The sequence below is a fragment of the Cupressus sempervirens genome, chromosome 5 (genome assembly GCF_028749045.1).
Source record: "Cupressus sempervirens isolate cs-2001-9-10 chromosome 5, ASM2874904v1, whole genome shotgun sequence".
Classification (NCBI taxonomy): domain Eukaryota; kingdom Viridiplantae; phylum Streptophyta; class Pinopsida; order Cupressales; family Cupressaceae; genus Cupressus; species Cupressus sempervirens.
In genome coordinates this window covers 389050760-389075937 of record NC_143122.1, presented here as the reverse complement: position 1 = coordinate 389075937, position 25178 = coordinate 389050760, and the positions used below count along the sequence as shown (strand labels likewise).

At 34.7% G+C, this 25178-nt stretch overlaps 1 protein-coding gene across 4 annotated transcripts in view; it reads right to left on the bottom strand.

Moving 5' to 3' along the window:
* The window catches only part of LOC149556419 (phospholipase D gamma 1-like), a 47895-nt gene that overhangs the window by 6698 nt on the left and 16019 nt on the right, over positions 1-25178 (bottom strand). For 2 of the 4 annotated variants that reach the window (XM_089830730.1, XM_089830731.1), the window contains 4 exons: positions 17847-18041; positions 8221-8472; positions 8021-8089; positions 7746-7893 (listed from right to left, as the gene is read on the bottom strand). In XM_089830730.1, the coding sequence (XP_089686856.1) occupies positions 7746-7893; positions 8021-8089; positions 8221-8472; positions 17847-18041 (664 nt within the window). The remainder of the gene's footprint in view (positions 1-7745; positions 7894-8020; positions 8090-8220; positions 8473-17846; positions 18042-25178) is intronic. The other 2 variants (XM_089830732.1, XM_089830733.1) reach the window with 1 other exon arrangement.

The following is a 25178-nucleotide window of genomic DNA, read 5'->3' as shown; positions in this document are numbered from 1 at the left end:
ATCTCTGTCAGAAACAATACTCTGTGGGAGACCATGTAGTCTCACCACTTCTCTGAAAAACAAATCTGCAATATGTACTACATCATGAGTCTTGTGGCATGGAATAAAATGTGCCATCTTGGAGAACCTATCAACCACCACAAATACTGAGTCATTACCCCTTTGTGTCCTCGGCAATCCAAGAACAAAATCCATACTTATGTCCTCCCAAGGCTTCAATGGAACAGGCAATGGCTGATAAAGTCCAATATTGCGACTAAATCCTTTGGCTGCTTGACATACTTGACAACTCTGCACAAACTTCTTCACATCCTGTGACAATTGAGGCCAAAAATAATGTTCTCTAATAATGGCAATAGTCTTATTCCGACCAAAGTGTCCTACAATTCCTGCACTGTGTTTCTCCTTGATCAAGTTCTCCCTCATAGAACTCCTTGGAATACATAATTGTCTGCCCTTGAACAACATACCATCCTGAATCAAATAATCTAGCCACCTGGTTCTGTCTAGAGTAACAAGTTCTTTACAAACCTTCCATGCTTGAGCAAAATCAAGATCCCCGGGGTACAGATTCTTGAGTTCATCAAACCCAACCACTTCAACCTACATTACTATTAGCAACAACTGTCTCCTACTCAATGCATCTGCTACCCTACTAGACCTTCCACTTCTATGTTTCAACACAAATGTATAGCTTTGCATGAACTCTACCCATTTCAAATGTCTCTGATTTAATTTACCTTGGCTATTTAGGTACTGCAATGCATGATGATCAGTATACAAGACAAATTCTTTTGGCAATAAATAATGCCTCCATTTCTTTAAGGCTTGCACTATTGCATAGAACTTCTGATCATAAACAGAATACTTCTTCTTTGCATCATTCAATTTTTTACTAAAATAGGCAATAGGCTTACCTTCTTGGCTCAATACAACCCCAATAGCACTGCCACTAGCATCGCAATCCACCTGGAACACTTTATTGAAATCAAGAAGTGCCAACACAAGTTGCTCTGTCACCTTCTTCTTCAACAATTCAAAACTCCTTGCAGCTCCTATAGTTCACTTGAACTCTCTTCTATCCCCCCTCATTGTTTCAGTCAGGGGTGCACATATGCCGCTGAAATTTGTAATGAACCTCCTGTAAAAACTAACCAGACCATGGAATGACCTCACCTCAATAGCAAACCTTGGAGTAGGCCATTCCAAGATGGCCTTTACCTTCTTTGGATCCATTTTGAGAGCCTCAGCTGATACAACAAACCCCAAATAGACTAACTCCTTTTTGACGAAGCTACACTTCTTCAAATTAATCAACAATTTCTCTTCCCTCAACCTTTCAAGGACACTATGAATGTGCAATAAATGTTCATCCAAAGACTTGCTGAAAATTAAAATATCATCCAGATAGACAATAACAAATTTCCCCAAGAATTTCTTTAGTACCTCATTCATAAGCCGCATGAAGGTGCTTGGCATGTTGGTCAATCCAAAGGGCATGACTAACCACTCATATAGACCCTCCTTGGTCTTGAATGCAGTCTTCCACTCATCTCCCTCTCGTATCTGTATCTGGTGATAGCCACTCTTGAGATCTATTTTTTGTGAAGTACTGAACTCCACTCAAACAATCCATAAGATCATCCATTCTTGGCAAAGGGGGCCGACATTTGATGGTTATTCTATTTATAGCCCGAGAGTCTGTACACATTCTCCACTCTCCATCCTTCTTTGGTGCCAGCACTGCAAGTACTGCACATGGACTCAGGCTCTCTCAAATCAAACCTTTCCTCAACAGCTCTTGAACTTGTCTGTTTAGCTCCTCAGTTTCAGTAGGAGTCATCCTATGAGCAGCCTTGTTAGGCAAACTAGCTCTAAGGATTAAATCTATTTGATGACTAATTTGCCTTACTAGTGGCAACCTTTCTAGAACATTATCAGAGATGACATCTCCATACTCACTTAATAGGCCTGAAACTTCAAGTGGAATTTCACTACTTCCTTCCTTATCTTTTCTAGGAATCAAAGCATAACACATGCTGATGTTTCATGCCATCCAAAAAATTTCTTCCATCAACAAGACATACCCTAGCACTATTGCATACCTTTTCACCTTCCTTTATCAAGGGTTCAGTTTGTGGCGAACTCCATCCTTGGTCAGAGAGTATGTATTTGCATGACCATCATGTACAGCATGCCTATCAAACTGCCACAGCATTCCCAACAATAAATGGCAAACATCCATTGGAATGATGTCACAGACAACCTCATCTTGGTAACTCCCAATCTTGAACTTCACTAGACATTGTTCACTAGCCAGAACCTTATGGTCATCCTTCACCCAAGCAATCCGATAGGGTTAGGGGTGTTTCTCCCTCTTGAGCTTTAGATTTGAAACCATCTCTTCTGACACCAAGTTGTCAGTGCTTTCACCATCAACAATCACATCAAAACATTTATCCTCGCACTTGCACCTGGTACGAAACAAACTCTTCCTTTGTCCAAGTTTAGTCTCACCACTTAGTAAGATCCTTTCATTTACTAGAACCTCTCCTCTTTCTGCATCCTCTAACTATGACGACTATGCATCCTCATCCATATGAGCAACCCTTGCTTGTCCATCAGCTCTCCTATCTGTCCTTCCTTGGTGTTGAGGGCATTCAAAGGCACAATGACCTTTTTCATTGCAATGAAAACAAGTACCATGGAAGCCTCCTCTTCCTGAACCTTCTCCACATCCTCTACCTCTTCCTCTCTGATCTCCAAAGTTTTGATCACAGGAGCGGTTGAAACCCTCATTCCTCTGGTATCACCTAGTACCCACATCTTCATTTTTCCTCTGGTTCTCATTTCGGCCTCCAAATGACCTACCACTGCCCCTTCCTCCTTGACCACACCCTCTTTGCCTTCCATCAAACCTTTTGTTTAGCTTCTCCTCAACTCGCAGGGAAAACTGGTATGCCTCTTCAATGCTAGTCATTCTAACCAGACTTAACTCCTCCTGAATGCTAGGTCTTAACCCACTAAGGTAACGGGCAAGCTTCTCCTTGTTTGCTTCTGCATGCCCTGCCCTGATAAGAACTTGATAAAATTCATCTGTATATTCTTGGACAAATTTTCCTGCTTGCTTTAACCCTTGCATTTTCTTAAACAAATCAAGCTCGTAATCAATAAGAATGAATTGCTTCTTTAGTTTGTCCACCATGCGATCCCATCTTGTAATTTTCTCCTTTCCTCTTCTATTTATTTCCAGTTGAATCTCTTGCAACCAAATTTTGGCATGGCCTTTCATTTTGGCCTTCGCAAACTTAACCCTATCTTGGTCCCTGATATCCTCATACTCAAAATATTCCTCTCGTTCATTGATCCAGTCGATCAACTCATCTGGGTTTAGACTTCCTGAAAACATACCCACGTCAATTTTAGGTCTTTTTCCAAGCTTAGCAATGGCCCTAAAAAGCCTCTCCTCTGCTTGGTTTAGGACTTCTCTGTCTCCTTCCCCTTTTGGCCCAATATTTCCTTCTTCATTTTCTTCCTCACTTTCATCGCCTACGGCAACATTCATCCCTTTACGGATCTCCTCCTGCAATACTTGGACTTGTCTCTGGAGGGCTCTAACCTCAAGAGTAATAACTCTGGCCCTTCCACCACGCTCCCTTCGCGGAGGCATCTTCTTGTCTCAAACCCACAACCACACAGTCCTAGTGCAAATTGCCTCACAATCGGCACTCTATCTACACATTCAGGAAAACCTACTCTAATACCACTTGATGAAGACACAAACCACAACCAGAAATGAATGCAATAAGGGAAAAGGGGAATATTATTATCAATAAAATATGCTACTACATTCAGTACATGTAAACAAACCCAAATACATGCCCTATGGGCTTACAATGGTCATATCCTGGAGAAAAATCCTCCTCACAGTACTTTCTCTCAAATTCCACCAAGAACTGTCTTTACAATGCCAGAAATGTTCTTAAATAAACCCCAATTAGGTTTAGGGTTAGGAATACATTCTAGAATATGCCATTTGGAATCCACCGCCAAAACAGAAGGTTCTAGAAATCATGTTAGAAGTAGGTGCAAAATTAGAAGAATCCAGAAATGGCAGTCCAACTTCCGAGAGGCATAACTTTTGATCCGGGATTCCGATTGACGAACCGTTTACATTTCTGGAAAGCTCTCAAAGTGCTCTATAGCCCTATGGACAGCTTTGCTCGTCCCCCATTTTTCGGGCCCGTACGAGGTCGTTTATTGCCTCAAATCTGACTAGGAAGCACTCTTAGGAGGTCTCCAGGCAACTTAAAACTGCAATCACTTTCAAACTGTAAAGCCTTTTGACCTAATTCTTTTTCTAGAGTGTTTTAAATTACAAATATAATCATCCCTCCAACTTACACCCTTTAACTCATTATAATTATGGCTCAATTACAAAATAACTCATTTTTTGCATTGACATGTATCCCAAGATGCTCAAAAACTCTAACCCAGAAAACCAAAAGTGGAACTATGAGAGTTGGAATCTTTATTCAACCCAAATGGGTATCCAGAAATGAAAACACTTTAAACAAAAATAACACTAAGCATATTTTTGGGTGATACTGGATTGCCCTTACACCACTGGATGCTCCCGCATCACGTCCAATTACAAATGGCGCCCCCTTTTTCGTCTTTTCCTCCTCCTCTAACAGTTTGGTTGTCAAGTCTTGGGTTGTATGCAGGGGTTTTAGGTGTCATTTTGAGGCATTCTTGTCACCTAAGTCAAGGGGAAGGGATAAAGTTTTAGTCAGGTGGTGAGAGGTTTTGTGGTCAAGGAGTGAAGATGGATTTTTAGCCAAACTCGTAATTTTGCAACTTCTTAGTGATGAGTTGTGTTTTAAAATGATGAAGAGAAGGATGAATGGTAATTCTCCTAACTTTTGCAATAGCATGTGGAATGAATCCACATTTTGAAAATAATAAAAGATAGAAACCTCCTTGGGTTCTTGTTCCTTGTGCCTCCTATTCTCTCCCCTTCACCTTTATATTTGGCTGGTCTGCAACAGTACATCTTATTTGTTCCTACAGCTCTTCTCATCTTGATCATGGATCACAAAGTGTGATTCGATCCATTGGTGTAAAAAACTTTCACACAATCAAATCAAGAAGCAACATTATCTCTAGAAACCACGAATCAATAAACGTTCTTCCCTTATTAAAACTGACAATCAGGGAGATTGAAAGAAAATGACAATTATGTCCTTCACCAGCCCAGGGTATTGTTAAATAGAATTGATAGCTTTATCCATGCTCCCATTATGTTCTCTCTGAACATATTGGAAAGGAAACACAAATTTGAAATTAAATGGAAAATCCGCCTTCGTGTCCAAGGCTACCATGTGACTTAAGAAGCTGCTATGATGCCTCTCTTGTTCAACTTTGTGAAAAAAAGTAAAAACCAAGAGAAATATAAGAGAAGCTAAAGCATCAAATAATTATTGATATTGCTTTAATAGTTGTTCCTTGTTGTCTTTAAAATATGTGAGAAATGGTTGTCTTCAAAATATTTTTTTGGTTAGTGATGTTGAATTGGTTAAAATTCTAGTACTGAAAAGCATATTAGCACTGAATGCACTCATAGTACAGAAAAACAATATGAATAAACAGGTTCATTAAATGTCCTCAATTTATGGCTTTTTTTAGTTTTTGTGTAGGCATATGCATAGTTTACAAACTCTCCAAATACTACCCGAGTTGCCGAGTACTCTTCTTTTTTTGCTCGGTGAGTACTTGCAAGTTTAACTCTAGTGTTTTTATAGACACAAAGGACCATGGGTAAAAATGTCAATGCAAGTAAAATGCTGGTTAAAATGTGTTTTCACATGCTACTTTTTCTATAAAACCATGCATTTTTCTCTTCCAAGATCTCCGTTTATAATTTTATGCATTTTGTAATTGAATTTTACAAAAAAATTATGTTTTTTTAAGAGATTTTAATTTTTAGTTCTTTCTAAGTTATCGAGTTTTCTCTGAGTTTTTGCTGAGTTGAAATTTTTGGGCTTTCCGTGTACTCTCCGAATCCGACTCTGCAAACTATCTGTCTGTGGAAACAATAAGAAAATCTCATTAACTCCTTCAGCAACATTTGCTTCCTGAACTTAACATTTTTCCTAACAGTCAATTCTCTTAACAAGACATTAGAGATTGTAAAATATTTCAAAATAGAACTGTCCATGAACAACTAATCAATTATTTCTCTTCTAAATCACCTGGACAAATGTCTTACAATTTGCTAGCCATTTCACTGCTTTAGCTGAGGATCAAGTTCACCATACTTGGTGAATCTTGTTCTTCCTAAGTTCAGAGATCTTTTCAAATGACAGGAGTTGTGGTGAATCTTTTGACATCGCAGACAGAAGTCTGTGTAGTTTAAAATGGCATGCTCCCTGAACAACTAATCAATCATTTCTCTTCCAAATCAACTGGATAAAATTAATGACTCAATAGCCATTTGACTGCATAATCTCAGAATTGAGCTCATCATACATGCAAATCTATGTCCTTCTGAAATTTAGTGATCTTTTCAAGTGATAGGAGATATGGTAAATCTCTTCACATATTGCAGAAAGTATTTGGTGTGTGCTCCAAAATGGTTCACGAACAACTGAAAAATCATTTCCTTTCTATATCACCAGGTTAAAGGTAATAAACTTGCTAATTTCACTGCTTAACCTAGGGACTGTTTCACCATACTTGAGAAATTTCTGTCCTTCCTAAAATCATTGATCTTGTCAAATAATAGGAATAGTGGTGAATCTATTAACACGTTGCAGAAATTATGTATTGTATGCATAAAAGTATGTATGGTGACATTTCCCACTTTTTCAAAACTGGATGGTGCATTGCATTTTATTTGGCAGCACAATATTTCCAGTTTCCTGTATTTGGCTACTCAGCATTAAGGATTATCATTAATCAAATAGCTGAGATCAACCTAACATACAAAAAATTTCTAGCATTTGCTTTTAAAATACATGTCTACAATATAATAGATTCATTTTCTTATATCCTTTACAGAATGGGTACTGCTTTCACTGTGCTGGTGGTTTTTTCTATTCTTCCACAATTGCTTTACTACATTTGCAGTTTCTTTTCAAACACAGTTTTTCTCAGAGAGAGAATTTTTCTTTAAGAGTGTGTGACAAAATAATCTGAGACTTTTCTGGTTAGATATTTCAAATTTCAGCAATCCATATTTGCAGAGGATGAGAAATTTATGATTGAGACTCATAAGTGATAACTAATAACTGCCAAATACTTATATCCTCTCTCCAAGGAATTTATCATATCTTATCTAAGTTTCTCAAACTGAGGCAACTTTTCATTCATTTTAAGCGTTCTACTTTATAACAGGATATTTCTGTTGGCAGATTTCAATGTTTGAAGTCTGTGTCATTTTATCTTTTAAATTGAAGATTTTGTTATTTTACAGAGTACACTAATTTATAAGAAGCAATCATAGTGTTTTTTTTAAAAAAAACTTTTTTTCCCATATTTTATGGTAAGTCATTTTGTTCCTCTAAGCTAGCTTCTGCAATCTTTTGTTCCTTACATTAAAAATGAGCAGCATTACTTGCTACATATTATTTGTCTTTGTAGCAGTTCAAATTTTATTTTCAAATGGGATATTTCTATTAAGCAATAAAAAATAGGCTACTCTAATTTTATTGCTATTATTAGGAATAAACACACATGGATACCTAAGGCATTGTGTGAAGCCCAATTGTATGAAGATCCAATAAAGTATTGATTTTCAATATAGATGAAGTGCTGTGCAGATCGGATTGCTTCAACATAAGCTGTGTGTATGCTCATGTCTATGACCACATTTTTTCCACAGGTAAGATTCTGGCAATAAAAAAAACAAAAAATGTGTATAAGCAAATATCTCAGAGAAAGTAAAATCAACAATGATTCTGCTCTATGCATCTAAAGCTAAAACAAAAAATAATAAAATCCTTAATCAAGTTGCTACCACAGCCTCAGTTTCCATTGTGTCCTTTGGAAAGCCTTTGACGGAACTTGAGTCAATTGATCGGAAAATCTGAACACAAAAATGAGACACGAAAAACATGAATTAATGAAAAGAAAATAGTCTTGTACAAAATTGTTAGCTAAATGGTAAACTAATTGTAGTTTGAAATTTCAGTGGTGATAATAGCCTGACTCCTCTACCTGCACATGCCATGTCTCAGGATCATTTTGATCAAACATGTTTAGCTCCGAGATGCCTATGATATCTGGAAGCCGATCTAGTTTCAGAAGTGAATCTTCACTCCGTTTTAGTTTCCCAAGGCCATGACGCTTTGCTGCCTTAGTCCAGCGCTGCTCAAAATTTGTCAGAACATCATATGCTGCAGGCCCGTCTATTTTACAGTGCAAATCATGCCACGGCTCTCTTGGTCCACCAAAATCTACACCTCCCTGCTGAATATGACAAGCAAGTAAATTAATTTCCAAATTAACCTTGAAAGCCTAAAATTTGTTAGCAAACATGGAAACACTCGGACAGACTCTGTAATAATAGTAAATTAATGGCAGTCTCTCACACAGACAAATATATTTATGTGAACATAAAATCTGAATTATTAATGGAACTATAACATATTATTAGACTTGGATCCTATTACTACTTGATATATGAGAGGGGAAGGGCTGAGTCAACCAAAGAGGGGCAGTTTAAATCCAATGGAATAGCTCCCAAGATAGGGTAGGGATCAGCTTTCTCTTTAGCCTTGAGGGCTTAAGCCCAAGACAGGTTAAAAGATGGACCTGTAAACTTTGAGGGAGCCTATAAATGGTCTCTAAGCGCTTTGGAGATCACATCCAGTGTCTTGTCCCCACTCGAAAATTGAATGGTAACAAGATCCATCCTATAATATGGATTAGAGCCAATCAATTCCTCAATTCATTACTTTTTTCTATCTTTTATTACTAAGTTACCGATGTTGGTTCTGATGTTGATGCGCAGATGCGCAAATTTTATTTTTTATTTTTTTTTGGGGGGGTGGGATTTTGAATGCATTTGGGTGCGTCCATATATAAAAATATGTGTGTGTGTGTGTGTACTATAATTTATGTATGCAAAAAATGCAAGAAAAATACAAAATGAAAATTAAACCATTCCATAGTAATTAACATATGCAAAATGTCAAAATGGAGACCAAATGAGAAGAGAGCCCAGCTGCAAACAAAATGAAAGGAATGAGCAATGAATGGCCTATATTAGGGTTGTTTTAGGGTTTTGGGGCAAAAAGGAGACAATATGATTTAAAAAACCATTTTAAAACATGTTTTATTGTGTCACTTAAGTGACTTGGTGCCTAAAAGGTCTGGATGTTCTGTGTATTCACCCGGATGCTGGACGAATGCTTGATGGATGCTTTCCCAAGCATCCCACAAGCACCCACAGATAGAAGCCACGCTTCCTGCCCACCTCCGTGATGCTTTCAAAACCATCCATGCATCTGCACCTGTGCCCTGGCCAAACTACCAAGCATCGGTATCTTAGTTTTATTATCATAAATGTTAGATTGTCATATTTGTAGATGGCAGTATTTAGCAATACAGCGATTAATCAACAACATTGATTAATATTGGAAGAGCTACAATTTACCTTTCACCGCATGTCTCTTGAATACATATTGAAGAGGATCGAAGCCATCAAGAAAGGGACAGAAAGATTACAAATCAGCAGTGCTCAGAAAAAAATAATTACACTATATTTAATTGTTTGCAAGCATGGACTAACAGCACGTGGTATGATGTAACTTATCCATGCATCATTATTGATTTACAGAATATTATATATAAGAAAGCTATATTAGGAATAAGGGACCAATATAAGGTCCAATGTATATGCTTTAGCATTAAAATCAGTTAGAAAATAAAGAAACCATAAATACACGCACACACCCACACAAAGCTACCGATTCGAATCCAGATGCAGTTGCGGGTACAATAGCCCAGTACGGAAATTTATTTTTCAGGGTTTTGGATGCATTTGGGATATATATACAAAAAGAATTTGAAATATTGCAATGTTAATTTAATGGTCATCTTAGTTAGTCTTCAACTTATTAGACCCCTTCTATTTTTGTCTTAAGTTCATGATTGTTTCTTTTAGAAACATCCTCTTTGTAAATCTATATAAGAGCTTTCATCTCCTCTATTTAAAACATTGATTAGTCATAACATGGTATCAAAGCAGGTCGATAGGATTTCATAAAATTTGAGCCACTTTTGCTCTAGAATTTGTTTTTTTTTTTCCCAGAAAGTTGTTTTTCAATTTTTTATAAATAAAATCATTGGAGGTATTTTATGAAAATTTTGTGGTTCGTCTTCGCGAGCCTGGTAGAAGGTTTTGATTGCCTAATTTCCTAGTTTGAGTAAAAATCTTTGATTTTTGAAGGTTCAATGTTTGTTGCATGTGAGTTGCATGTTGCTTGCATATACATTTTGTGAGTCGCATGTTGCTTGCATGTGTTTTTCGAGTTACATATTATTTGTATATGCTTTTTACCACGTGCAATCTCATCTTTTGCCGCATAAGATTTTTTTGATGGGATTTCATAAATTTTTCCCTTAAAAGTTTCTTAAAAGTTTTTATAATTTTTACCCTTCAAAAATTTCTGATGGGTTTTCATTATTTTTTCTCTTGAAGATCTTTTGATGGGTTTTCATAATTTTTATCCCCTTAAAAATTATTTGTTGGGTTTTGATAATTCTTTCCTCAAAAATAATCTATTGGTTTTAAGTTTTAACAATTTTTCCCTCAAAAGTTAGCTGTTAGGTGTTACCATTTTTCCCTCAAAAACAAAGCTTTTTATTTTCTGATCCACGTCTTGAACCTTGTTGTCTAGGCTGATTGATTTTCCACCTCAAAATTTGTGTTTGTTTTTTCTAATTTTTCTCCTATAATTTTGTGGCTTTTTGCAGTCTATTTTGATTCATAGCACTCATCTGCGAAAATTCTTAGTGAATCATCCTATGTTTTGGGACATAGTGCTCATCTACAAAAGAGTTTGGCAATTTTCCTCAAAATCGTGGTTTCAGTTGCATCTTGGTGTCTCTGGCTACAAGGAGTAAAACCTTTGTCACCCAACATCAGATTGGATGGCTTCTTGATCATTAACATTTTTGCAGATCCAAGGAGGATCTTGGCAGCAGCAGAAATATGAAGTATTTATGACCATATGACATGCACATTCTTTTGTAGGGTAGTTAGACGATGACCAATAACAAAGGCTATTGGAATTGTAACGCCCCGCCAAGGGATCCAAAAGAATTAACCTAAAGTTTCACTAAGTTTGCTAAACATAATTTAACAATACCCTATCGTAGATACAGAACCAAAGAACAAGAGATTCATGCAATGAAATCCAGAGATTTGATTTTAACACTCACGAAGAAGACAGAAATCTCAAATTGCATAATTTAACCAGTGGTCCAAGCACAAGACCCTACCTGGTCCTGATGCTAATATGAAGTCCCCGAAACTGTGAGAGGATTTGCTTTTCTTCAATATCTTTCCTATAATTCTCTTTCTGAAATTCCCTTCCAAAATTGTCTCCCAAAATTCTTGTCTCCAAAATTCTTTTCCAAAATCGCCGTCCAAATTCCTCTCTCGAAATTCTCCCTCCATCAAAATGAACCTTTCATTGATAATAAAGGGTTCTCCCCCCTTGGATCGGGGAACTAACTTACATTCACCCTAGGAGAACTCTGTGCTTACAACCCTTAACTCCGTATTAACTTTTTATTAATCTTTGTTGTATCTTTTAATGCATGTTAAATGAATTAATAAATAACTTTATTTAATTTTCCGCTTGACTTCTATTTTAAATTAATTTATTACTTTAATCTCATGTGCACTTTATGAAATTAAAATAACGTTATTAATTAGTATTATTTAATCTTTTAATTTCTTTATTTTCAACACATGCTTGCATCATGTAAATATTATAATGTTCTAAATTATCCTTAAACTTTTATCTCCAAATTTAATCCTTTTATTTAATTAATTTCTCAATTAATTAAATATAATCAAATATTAAATTATCAGAGAATAATCTTCTATTAAATTAAATCATTAATTAATCATTTTAATTAATTTCTTTTATATTTAAACTCATGCTTAGATCATGCGATCTAGAAACCTTTAATAATTTAATATCTTTAGAGTCCATTTAAATAAATGCTAAATATTATTGTTAGTTAAGTTAATTAAATATTTTATCAATTAAGTTTCTAAAATAAATTAAAAAGTGAAAATATATTAATTATTAAAAGTTGTAAGATTGCATGATGCAAGCATGTGTTGAAAATAAAGAAATTAAAAGATTAAATAATACTAATTAATAACGTTATTTTAATTTCATAAAGTGCACATGAGATTAAAGTAATAAATTAATTTAAAATAGAAGTCAAGCGAAAAATTAAATAAAGTTATTTATTAATTCATTTAACATGCATTAAAAGATAAAACAAAGATTAATAAAAAGTTAATACGGAGTTAAGGGTTGTAAGCACAGAGTTCTCCTAGGGTGAATGTAAGTTAGTTCCCCGATCCAAGGGGGGAGAACCCTTTATTATCAATGAAAGGTTCATTTTGATGGAGGGAGAATTTCGAGAGAGGAATTTGGACGGCGATTTTGGAAAAGAATTTTGGAGACAAGAATTTTGGGAGACAATTTTGGAAGGGAATTTCAGAAAGAGAATTATAGGAAAGATATTGAAGAAAAGCAAATCCTCTCACAGTTTCGGGGACTTCATATTAGCATCAGGACCAGGTAGGGTCTTGTGCTTGGACCACTGGTTAAATTATGCAATTTGAGATTTCTGTCTTCTTCGTGAGTGTTAAAATCAAATCTCTGGATTTCATTGCATGAATCTCTTGTTCTTTGGTTCTGTATCTACGATAGGGTATTGTTAAATTATGTTTAGCAAACTTAGTGAAACTTTAGGTTAATTCTTTTGGATCCCTTGGCGGGGCGTTACAAGAATATTGTAATGTTTTTTAATGGTCATCTCAGCTAGTCTTTAGTTAAAAAGGTAACATTAGATAACTTGGAATGCAAAAGCTAAATGTTGGAAGCAAACTTAACAAACTAGTGAAAAAAGCACCTAAAAGGGAAGCACGTAAGTAATATACCATGTTCATACAAATACCCACCTTTAAGTGCAACTTAGGGAGGAAAAAGAAAAGAGAAAATGACTCAATGATGTGTCTTGACAAAAAGCCTAATGAGGACCCCATGTACAATTAAAATGATGGAGGACTCAAGAAGTGCCCCCAAGGCAAAAAATCCTTCATCTCAAGTACAAAAGATACTCAGAAACAAAGAAAACAAAATAGGCAAAAAATCCTCTCCATAAGAAAGATAACATGTGGGTAAAACTCCTCTCAAAATGAAGAAAACATGAGAACTAAGAAGACTTTCCAAAAGTTGTTCAAATGGCTCCCAAAAGTTGTTCTTAAAAGAGCAGGAACACGAAGAACTCCACTTAAGTACAAAGAACTTGTAAACAGCTACTATATAACTATGTTTGAACTAAGGAATCTCCACTAAAATGAAGATTAATGAGGTACATGAGTGATCCTGATGAGAGTACTCAAACAATACACAAATGGAACAAAGAGCCAATCTAACAATCAAAGATGTAGATGGCAAACCAAAAGGTATCAAGAGTGTAAAAAAATTGATCAAATAATAAAGATGGAAGGTGGTAGTGCAAGTCAAGATCTGGGGAATCTTTCAAGCTACTGAACCAGGCAGAAAAATGAAATTTTTAGAAAACAATTCTGAATATCTTTTATTAACTTGCAACTATAAAAATTACAATATTACAATAGGAGTATCAAATGTTCATTTCATCAACATTCAACAAGCATGCATTGGTTCTTACATGCCTTGTCAATAAGCCTTACAATCACAGATATTTGATCCAAAAACTTTCCTCAAACATTCACCTGGATATTAAATTCAATTTGCAAACACTCACTAACTCCCCTCTAACTTATTCTTGCAGTACAAGTCTATAAAATCTAGCTCTAAAAGAGCTCAGGACGCTTATTTATAGCTGACAGACAGAGTTGAGGTGGTTACTCCCCAATACAACGTATCAAACACTCACTGACCTTGGAATCCACATGTAGGCAATTAAACACTTTGTCATTTTCTAGCAAAAAGTTCCATTCTAAAAACAGTTGCAGAAATTCAAGAAGAGCGAGGAAATATCCTGGTTGCTTGAACTTCCCCAATTTCATCATATTGGGGGGAATCGGGCTGTTGTGGACATTATCCACATTGCAAGAGAAGCACCACAAAAACAGGACATTTCAAGGAAATTACAGAGATTTAGGGGTAATGTGGATGTAAAGCAAGATTAGTTCTGTCCTCCTCAGGGCCCCACTCTTAAAAGGACAGGCGTAACCACCCCTTTTACCACTAGAATAGGAATCTTTTACACATAAAAGTAGCAGTTTAGAATGCATGCAAAAAGTGTGACCCTCCTCTCCATAACCAACCTCTTGCCATTAAGTATTTAAGGAAGATTTTTCTACTAATTCCCTAGGTTGTTCCTCAAAAATAGGTCAATCCTCCTTATTCCATAATTTCCAGTACTGAGAATTTTATGACAAGAACAAGCATAGATAGTTACTGACTAGGTAATATTAAATGGTTATTAATCAAATCCTATGTATAGCATTCATATTAAAATTATCTCTAAAACTGATAAAAAGGTATTTAAATAGTAAGGAGAGATGTAGGATTAAGACAACTTCTACCCAGATGCTGGCAATAAGCTAGTGATTCTCTACCCAGCTCATGAAAATATTGAATTGCTACAGAGGCACAGTTTTAGTATGATAGAACTCTTCTAAAAGTGCACTCAAGACATGGATGAACGGCAGATGTTCAAGTAAAAATAAGGCATGGCCATCTATGGGTTTAAACACCACAAAGATTCACACAGCCTTAAAGGATAAAAGGCCTAAGAGTGGTGTGTTTCTTTCTGAAAAAATTCAGTAAAGACTCCACCTCAGTCAACAAAACTTGGCAAATGTTGAGCAGAACTCCATCTAACATCTGAAAGATGGCAGGTGTTTTAGTGATCAGGGCCTAACACTTGGAGGTGACACTAATTCAGAACATCGGCACACTAGTAGTTGGCTGAAACCCAGTAAATCTGTACCTAATGAAGGAATGCATCAATTAACAAACAATGTTCACTTTAGGAGCAGCTTTGCACCCATTTGTTTCGCTCATTCAGTCAAAAACATGACAAAACCCTCCTAAAAGTTTGCCTAACATAAGAGAAGACAAATAGACCTAAATAGAGTGCACCATTTTATAATTAGAACCAAGTAATTCTCCACCAAATCATAAGGTAAGATGTCAATCGCTGTAGTAATGTAGACTCAGCTCCAAAAGCATTATGAACTAACTTAGGCACACTTTTAAGTGGCTTCATCACTCATAAACTCCACCTAGGTTTGTAAGGGAAGCACGTCCAGGCTGGCTAAGATGTCAATAGTTTCCGTCAAGTGTCTTAAAACAGAGCAAAAATCATATATAGCGCTGCCCAGCTGCGATAAGCAGATAACGATCAAGTGTGGCACACTTTTGTTAGGCATGCACACATTTAGTGGTTATCCCACCACTGATCTGCAGTCAGTCTTTATTCCATAAAATACACTAGAGACGTGATGCTATTCAATTATCCTCAAGCACCTAAAATCCAAAAATGTAACTTTCATGCACTCTAGGATTTCAGTTTCAAGGTATACAGCTGGGCTTGTGAAGTTATCAGAAGATTGGCATAGGCTTATAATCAAAGTTTACATGTTCAGTGAGAGATCTCCAAATTCTCAGAACATTTTCTAGTTTTAAAAAATACAAGTTTTGGCAAGTTTTCTTTTTCAAAACTTCACAAAGGAGGAGTCAAACATGATGAATTCTTCAGGCGCCACCACATAAAGGTGTTCTGGAGTCCCAAACATCATTCATGTGCAACATGTGAATTTTAATATTGACTGCATTGGGTAGTTATCAACTCCAGCAGTGGCTGTTTCCAGAAACTGTATACACCTTAATTAGACCTTTTATATTTTATTAGTTTTCCTAGATCAATTATCTGTAAAATATATTCTTTCTTGTTTTCCTGCAGTCCAGGATAGAGTTTCTTTAAAACATATCTTCTTAAGATATTTAAATAATAACTTTGAAAATCTTAAAAAACATTTATTGTAAACTTATAAAAAGTGTTTTGGGCACATAAATCTTTATGATAGTTAAAGTTGGACTTATGCTGCAAATATTGTCATTCAGTCATTCAAGTTGCATTATTGTGCTTGTGCAAGATTTTGATAGGTGAATTATGGTAAATGTGTTGAGCTTTATACTAGCACTTGTCTTTTACCCTGTCAGATAGCTTTGTGTACTTCTGAGTTATTTACTTTCCTTAAATATTACAATATGGTTTCATTGTTAGTATTAATTTCATTTAATCTTAACATGTTGTGCATCTGTTAAAGTCTACTTTAGCCATACTCAGCATTGGAATTTTATCTCACAGTTTTCTGTTGCAGATCTTGTATCAGAAAACCTCATTGTGAGATAACTAGCTTTGGGTTCTGTGCTCAACCTCTAAGATAAAAATGATTGACCACGTTTACATTTTAGTCATCTCATTTCATGCAAACCTAAATGATAATCTTATACAGTGTGCATAATGGTAAACCTGTCCAAAGCATTAGGTCTTAGAGTGAGCTTAACTAATTTGAACTGAGGAACTTCCTCATAAACTGTTCTGTTCTTTTTTATCTTACAAGAGAGAAATTAAGACCCTAATAAAACTGATTCATTCACTAAAATGATCTGATATTTAGTTTAACCAAATGCCAAGTAAAAAGCAAATGTTTCTCTTTGTAAATGGAGTTCATTCCCTATTTCAACACTACCAAACTCGAGAATAAACTATAAATAGCTCTTATATTTTGTTTAACAGCATATGTAGAAGGAATAAAAGGATTTTGTGCTAGGTGTATACAATATTTTTTCAGTCTGTTGTTTCTGTGTTCTAACAAAAGTGATTCTTTCTAAATTGATCTCTCTTGTCTGTACTGTTTAATTCGAAACATGCTCTATTCCACGCTATAGGCATGTGACTGTGCTTGGCTTCTGTATTAAGTACATCCCATTCATATACATTATAGTTATTCGAAAGAAGCATTAACTTTATCATTATTGGAAAATATATATATAATTATAAATATGATGATCAGGAAGTGAAAATTTCCGTCCATTCTTTTTTGCAAAATTATTCTATTTATCTTCACCTTTCATATTCCTAATTAATGTGTTTTAGAACTTGTTAATTTCAGGAAAGTATGTTTCTTACCATATTTACTAATATTATTGCTTATGGCTAATTGTGCTTTATAAACGTAATAACAGCATCTTGAGGTATTAAATCATGGATCTAATAGAACAGTTTGTCTAAATGAATGAATACTAGTTTAGTTAATCAATTTATTGGCTATTTTCTATAGCTCGATGGCCAGTGCAGGGTAGTTATTCTCTTTTACATTCTTGGAGTCCACTCCGGGCATGTTTATTACAAAAAAGTTGGAAAAGAAAAAAAAGTTTATTTGTTGCTTATCCTTTGAGCTGGTATCCTGTCTGAAAAGGATACCAGAGAAGATGAGGAGGCACTGTAACTTGTTCAGAATTAAATGTTACAACCATCTACTACAAGAAGTAAAAATACACAAAAAAATAAGTTTACAACTTTACCGTAAAAGTTGGATTATGATAATCATCCTTATGAACAGTTTGCAGACTTCGAAATAAATGGTGTTCTGGAGTATCATAACGTCCATCACAAAGATCAAGTCCTCCAAGGAAAGCAGTAATCTTTCTTCTACTGCCTACAGCCACTGAATCCAGAAGTACTGACTTTTGATGATGTGTGAAGATGGTGCCCACTTCCTGAAAATAAATTAAAAAGATGATTCTGTATTTCTATTCACTTCCTAACAGTAAATAACATTAAATTCTGGACCATATAAGCAAGGATGGGTAACAGCAGTAGTGTCTTCCCAAAATAAAAAAATTCCCTTATAAAGGCTTGTATGTACTTTTTTTTAATTATATTCTCATTTTGTATTACTTTAGTACATGCTTTTTTCAGTTAACAATATTTATTAATTAATTACACTACATTAACTAATTATCACATCCAGATCCCTCTAATATCACCTTACATTTAACTAATTGAATAATCATTGTTAACAAATCAGCTCCTAATCACACCATGCATATATATCTAATTAAAATTCTCATCCAAATTCTAGACCATGCCAAATCAGTTAACTCGCCCAATTAAGTTAGTGGACTAACAATCAATGGAGTTAATGTAATAAAAAACCCTGATTTTTTTTAATCTATCATCCTTGTGCCTGACCCTTGGGAGAAGGCAGGGGTTTCCTTATATTTCCTTTCAAAGTATTTGTTGGTCCCTTTAAAACTTGCTTCTGTGAAAAAAGTGTCATTTTGTACCTCGGGTTTTATTATAGCCGATTAGTATTTTATTTTTAGTTCCAAATCCTCTTCAAAAAAATAATTCAGGCTTAGGTCACTATTCTCCCAATCCCTTTTGAATTGTTTTTACAGGTGAATGAAATTTGTTTGTTTGAATGTACTGGTTGGGGTTGTAAAAGTGGAAATTCTTGGTCATGAGTTTCTGCTTAAAGAGTGTGGTGTCTCTGTTGTTTGGTTACCCTTTGAAGTTTAATGTAGGGATGCTTGTGTTAAAGCTTCAATAAGTTGGCCCATGGAATCTTCGATTTTTTTTTGTCCATTTAGGAATTGATCTAGCTTCTCGCTGACTCTTCCTTCATTGTCCAGTATAATGCAAGTTTTGGAGCAAGGAAAGGGTGTCTTTGATACCAATTTGGAATGTCCCTTTTTATAGGATTTGAGACACTGCAAGATTTCCACAATTCTAACTTGAACAGTTATGCAAATCTGATCTATAATTCCAAGAGCACTCATGAAGCTAGAGTCCCTGCCTTCTGTCAAAAGAGGAGAAGAGATTTTTCGTATGGTTAAAACATAGTCACTGAACAAGAAAAAGCATTGAAGGTGGTAACTCTAAGCATGTGTGTGATGTTGAATTTTTGGTTAAGGATCAAAACCAAAGGTTATGGTTACATAGACAGGACCTTCAGCTGTAGATGATGTCTGAGAAAAGGAATGTAATTCGAGTTCAATAAAGCTTCTTTTATGCCAACTTTATTCTTTGGAGTGGTTTAATATTGCTTTTAATGGAAGATAAATTGAAGCATGAGAATGAGGAGGGTTCACAAGTTTACAAACAATTTTTGGAACAAATTGTTATGTTCATGTTTTGTCCCATGTAGATCTTAGAAAAACAATTAATATTTATTATGACCAACAATTAATATTTATTATGACTAATGATTAATGAAAGGGTTAAGATTGTGTTAGCAGTGCCACAATCATGTTTAATGATGATTAAACAATGACAAGTGAGATCTTCCCTAGATTATATTTATAGTTGAGCATCTGAGATAGAAATTTAATGAATGGTTCATCTTGCTCAAATATATAGAAGGGGAAATCAAATGGATATCATCTATTCAACTATTGGATATAATAGTGCAGCTTGTGGGAATCACACGTAGATGGCTTTCTTAGGGGATACTTTGGAGAACATATGAAAATCTGGCATGCATACTGCTTTATGTTATATAGTGAGTGTTGGGATAAGAGTTCACCGCTACAAAGTATTAGTACTATTTATTTATGAACACAAACAATTATAAAAATATTATCTCTTGATAGTTTCTTCAATTATTTTGACATAATAATAACGTTTATCTTCTAATATCTAACTATATGCAAAAGATACTTAAAAGAAAAGGTTTTAGTTTTACTAGGTGAGCACAATTAAGGAGGGGGGTAGTAAGTTCCTTGATCATGCCATCCACCAAAGATCAAACTTCCAAATGTGCAATAAATAATGGATGGTGTTGGCATTTATCCCAAGGTGATTTTGGTGGATGGCCAACTAGTAAGCTAAAAAATACATATAAGTTAGTCAATATTTTTATAGATTTTATTCATATTAAGTTTTACAAAAATTATAATGCAAGCAATTATATTAAGAAAATTTATATTTACACAAATCTATTGATTGAAAATTATAAATTATAAAATTGAAACAAAAAGCATTTATACATAGCAATTGCAAATATCTATCAATATTTAATATAAAAAAAGTACATATATAATAACTAAAATATGCTTGATATTTGTAAGAGGAAAATAATAAAACTATCCAACCAGTAAATTATTCTCTCCTGTGCTTTTGCTACCCATACATATCAGTACATTGTTTTTTAAATTTGAAAAAACAATTTAATCCCCAGAAAAATTGGCACTAATCAATCATAGAATTTAAATTAATGAACAAAAAATCATTTTAAAAATAAAATTTCTCAAACTTTAAAATCTGAGATTTTTCTCTTGCATGAGTTACTAGACAAGGGCTAACAAAAACATTAGTTCCCCGCCTTATATAAGGCAGTGACTAATAATTATTCCAAATGCATACACAAAGTTATAGAGCAAATGACTGATAATTCCAAATGCATACGCTTCCAAAGTTAATAAGAAGGTTGCATACAATAAACATAAATGCTGTTTCTGATGTGGCAATATAAATTATGCTTGTATAACCTGAATGGCTGTCTCTGATATACACTGTTTATCCATGCTACAAATACAGGCTGAAGAATATCTCAATGGCAGAGATAGCGATATGCAGGTTGTGTTTGATCATTCTTTATCTTATATTGACTGATAATGAAGCTGTCTCTGATCTTTACTTGTATGGCATGTGCTTCTGGATGACACTCTCTCTGATAATGGATTTCTCAACCAAGTGATGCACAAGGGAATACATATTTAGTTCAATATTCTAATCTGTCATCCACCTTTTGTAACAAACAATGAAAAAGTATTATTGCTCACCAAAATAATCATATAAGATTCTTGCAGTGAACTGTTCCTAATCATATGTGATTAAATATTAAATGATCTACCAAGCTCGATTGTACAAATCAGCTAAGTATGCAAACACTGATAGTTGACGAATCTGCTGAAAATGATAATGCAAGGTGTACACGTATGAATGCAAGACTCATATTATGAATGTTATGAAGGTCAATACTATGATATATGGATCAGCTGTCATGAAGAATGATGCAAAATAGACACAGTGAAATTATCACGATATGATGCAATGATATTAAAATGATGATTATACAATTACATCAGGATGGATGTATCCAGGTCTGATGTGGATATGCATTCATCATATATGTATGAAGGCATGTCATGGAAGGATGCATGTCTGTTGATGGCATTGCATATGAAATCAATGCAGTGCACAACATGATAGTGATCATGTGATGGTGGTTGCAAAAACCAATCATCAAGCCATGGACATGGGTCCATCATCAGCTTGCTAGCTGTGGTGGTATATACAAGCGATCAGCCTAAGGTCACTTGTACATATCATCAAAGCTAAGGTGTCTACATGGTGGATTGATGTCTTGGTGAGTGCCAAGCTCCATCTCTCACTAGATCAATTCTATACTGTATGAAAATGAAGATTATATGCAAAGACAAGGTATATGCTTTCTTCCCTAGCCTATTTATTTAAATTTTTAAAATATTGGGCTATCACAGAAAGCTGCTGCTTCAAATATTCTCAGTCATTTGGGGTAGGGTTTTGCAGGTTTGTTGAGAGTGGTGAAGATTGATAATGCTGACCTCTGCCACCAGCAATGAACAGAAGACCTATAACATAATCTTTTTCTGTTACAAACCTGTGAAATCATGGTTTGCATATATTAGAGCAATTAAATCAGAGGAATCTTGGAGCTCATTACTGCCCTTGGGAGCTATTCTGTTAGGAGAAACAGAAGAAGGATCTTGGGGCTGTTGTGTCATCTGCCCTTGTATTAGATACCTGCAGTTTGCTAGACAGATTTATGTGTGCATTGTTTCAATCTGAAAGGTAGACTCTTGGTGTTGAAAGCTGTTGTCACCTAAATCTGGTCTGTTTGGAAAGTTGGGAAATGGCTTGGAGGCACCACAAAACCTGATCGTTCTTGAATACTGGCATTGATTGAAGGTTGGGGAGTTATAGTTCAGGGATTGATGACTGTCCCCTCTTTGACAAGATGGTACAAAGACGAAACGGTCTGCTAATTGTGACATAAGTAGTTGAGAAATGCTTCTGCTGATTGCCTATCCTACTGGCTATGCTTGGAGGTGATTGCACTATTGCTTACAAACCTAATACATTGCCAGCTTGAGCATTTGATGAGGTTAGAAGAAATGAATATAATCCCCATGTATTGCTGAATGTTAAAAGTCATACAGTAATTTAAATAATCAGATTTTAGTTTAGGATTTAGTCTCTTTTCAGTTCTTGTTTCTTGCAGTTGATTATAAATTTGAATACGATTGTATAAACCTCTGCAAATAGATTCAAGATCATGATACAAACATAATCTCTAACATTGGAAAGAGAGTGTAAAACTAAATTTGAATCAGACCAGTGTTTAGTTACCACAGTAGTGCTTTGCTTTTTGGCACTTTTTTATAAAAGTGGTTTTTGTTTTTTCGCTGTTTTTTCAGAGAAGAGTTTTTTTTTTTTTAATTTCATGAGCTCTTTGGAAAGCATAATTTTTGCTTTTTTGCTGTTTTTGCAGGAAAACATCGTTTTGTTTTCAACAATTTTTTTGAAAAAATACTTTTTTTTTGGTCTTTTTGCTATTTTTCGAAGAATACATTTTTTGGCTTTTTTAACTAGGTGCAAGAAGGGGACATTACTGTTAAATAGTCAATCAGATTAGCTGACTAATCAATCAAGGGAGTTAATTAGCTAATCAAATTGGTTAACTAAGCAATCAAATTAGTTAACTCTAAGTCAATCTCTAGTTCTAAATTTGATTGAAACATGTTGATTTTCTAAGAATCGCTACAATTGTATTAACATAGCCTCTTCAGTGTATGTTTTCCAAGAGCAGCGATCTCTCTCTTATATTGTAAAAAACACATGGAGAAACATGTCCCTTCATGGTACATGTCTTTTCAATATTACTTAATTAATATAACAATTATTTCTCTCTCTCTCTCTCTCTCTCTCTATTACTTAATTAATATAACAATTATCTCTCTCTCTCTCTCTCTCTCTCTCTCTCTCTCTCTCTCTCTCATCAATTTAGTCTCATGGTTTATCCAACTGAAGCTACCAAATTAACACTCCCTCTTAGCTAGGGAGGATAAACACAAGATATTATCTTAAAGTAATATCAGGAATGGCAATTTTTAAGAATATCTTTGATCAGAAGATATCCTCCATTTAGATATCATCTCATGATATTAAAAATGTTCATAAGGTATGTGCACAGGTATCCTCAATGATACTTACAATAGGAACGGCCATGATTTGTTCAAGGAACTTAATCCACCATGCAAGATATAATCTATCATGATCTGTTCCAGCCATCATAAGATGTCTATTACAATAGAAGGCCATTGTTTGTTTAAGGAACTGGGCCATGGTTTGTTTAAGGAACTGAATCCACCATGCAAGTTATCATCTATCATGATCTGTTTCAGACATCATAAGATGTCTATCACAATAGAAAGCCATGGTCTATTTAAGGAACTTAATCCACCACGCAAGTTATCATCTGTCACGATCTGTCTTACACATCATAATAGAAGATTAAGTTATTGAAAGATCATCACCTTCCAATAACTTTTACAAGTGATAATCATTCGGAAGTCATCACTTCCTCGTGATGTATACAGAGGGTAGTGTAAAGTTTCTACAAATTGTTTGGACTGAATATAGATTTATTTCTACCTTCTCTATCTTCTTATAACTTGCTGTCAATAACTTCAAATTATTGCCTTTCACTGGATTAGAAATGTAAATCGGAATTCTGTCTTTTACTTCTACAATTCGTATGAGGGCAGTAATAACTAAGAAGCAAACTTATATTGATCTTGTGTGCTCTTAGACTTCATCCTTACCCTCTATAAGTATAGGGATTAAGAGCCATGTCCTTAGAAAGGACATGTCTCTTCCAAAAAAATCATTTGCTTAACCTCTAGAAGTCAGCGACTTTCTAGGAATAATTAGATATTAATCACAAACCAAACAATGGTGTTAGATTAGTATTAAACTAAACCTCTAAGGATAGATGCCGATCTTGCAAAGGAAATAATGCAAAGACTTAAACCTTTACTTATCATGTTATATCAGATCTAATCGATCTGTTATCAAATCAGTATTTTTCAACAAGTTACAGATTTAACACTCCATCTTAACTTGATAATCATACTGAGAGATATCATATCTAGCAACATCAATAAAGATGACCAAGCAAGAATTGATACTCTATATCTATTAGAATCTCCTTAGCATGTGGTATCATAGAACACATGATACAATGTCATATTACTAAGCTTGTAGTATGACAAATCACTGCTACTAGTGATAACGGTATTGCAAAGAATACAATGTACAAGATAAATCTGAAGAGTAATTTAATTTCTTCATTTATCCAAGTTGTGACTCATAGATACTGGTATTTCTATATCACAAAATGATCTTGAGTTTAAGACCTTCCAGAAATAGGATAAACCCGAAGAATACTAAAATTCTTCCTTTATCCAAATTGTAACTCATAAACATAGTAATGTCTACATCACAATATGATCTTGAACTCATCTAGATCTTACACTAGAACTCTACTGTTTAGCACATTATCTAAGAGATTGTCATCTCACATAATGTCTTTTATACAAGTGTTCATTATCTCAGAGATCGTCACCTCTTAAATAATGAATACAAATGGTGGAGCCCGTAACAGTCAATAGCCTGACAAATAAAATTATTTTATTAATAATTTGAAGAATACAAATGGATTACAATTCAACCATACCAAGTGTTCTCTTGAAGTGGTCTATCTTTACTCTAGATAGTGGTTTGGTGAGAATGTTTGTTGTCTGATT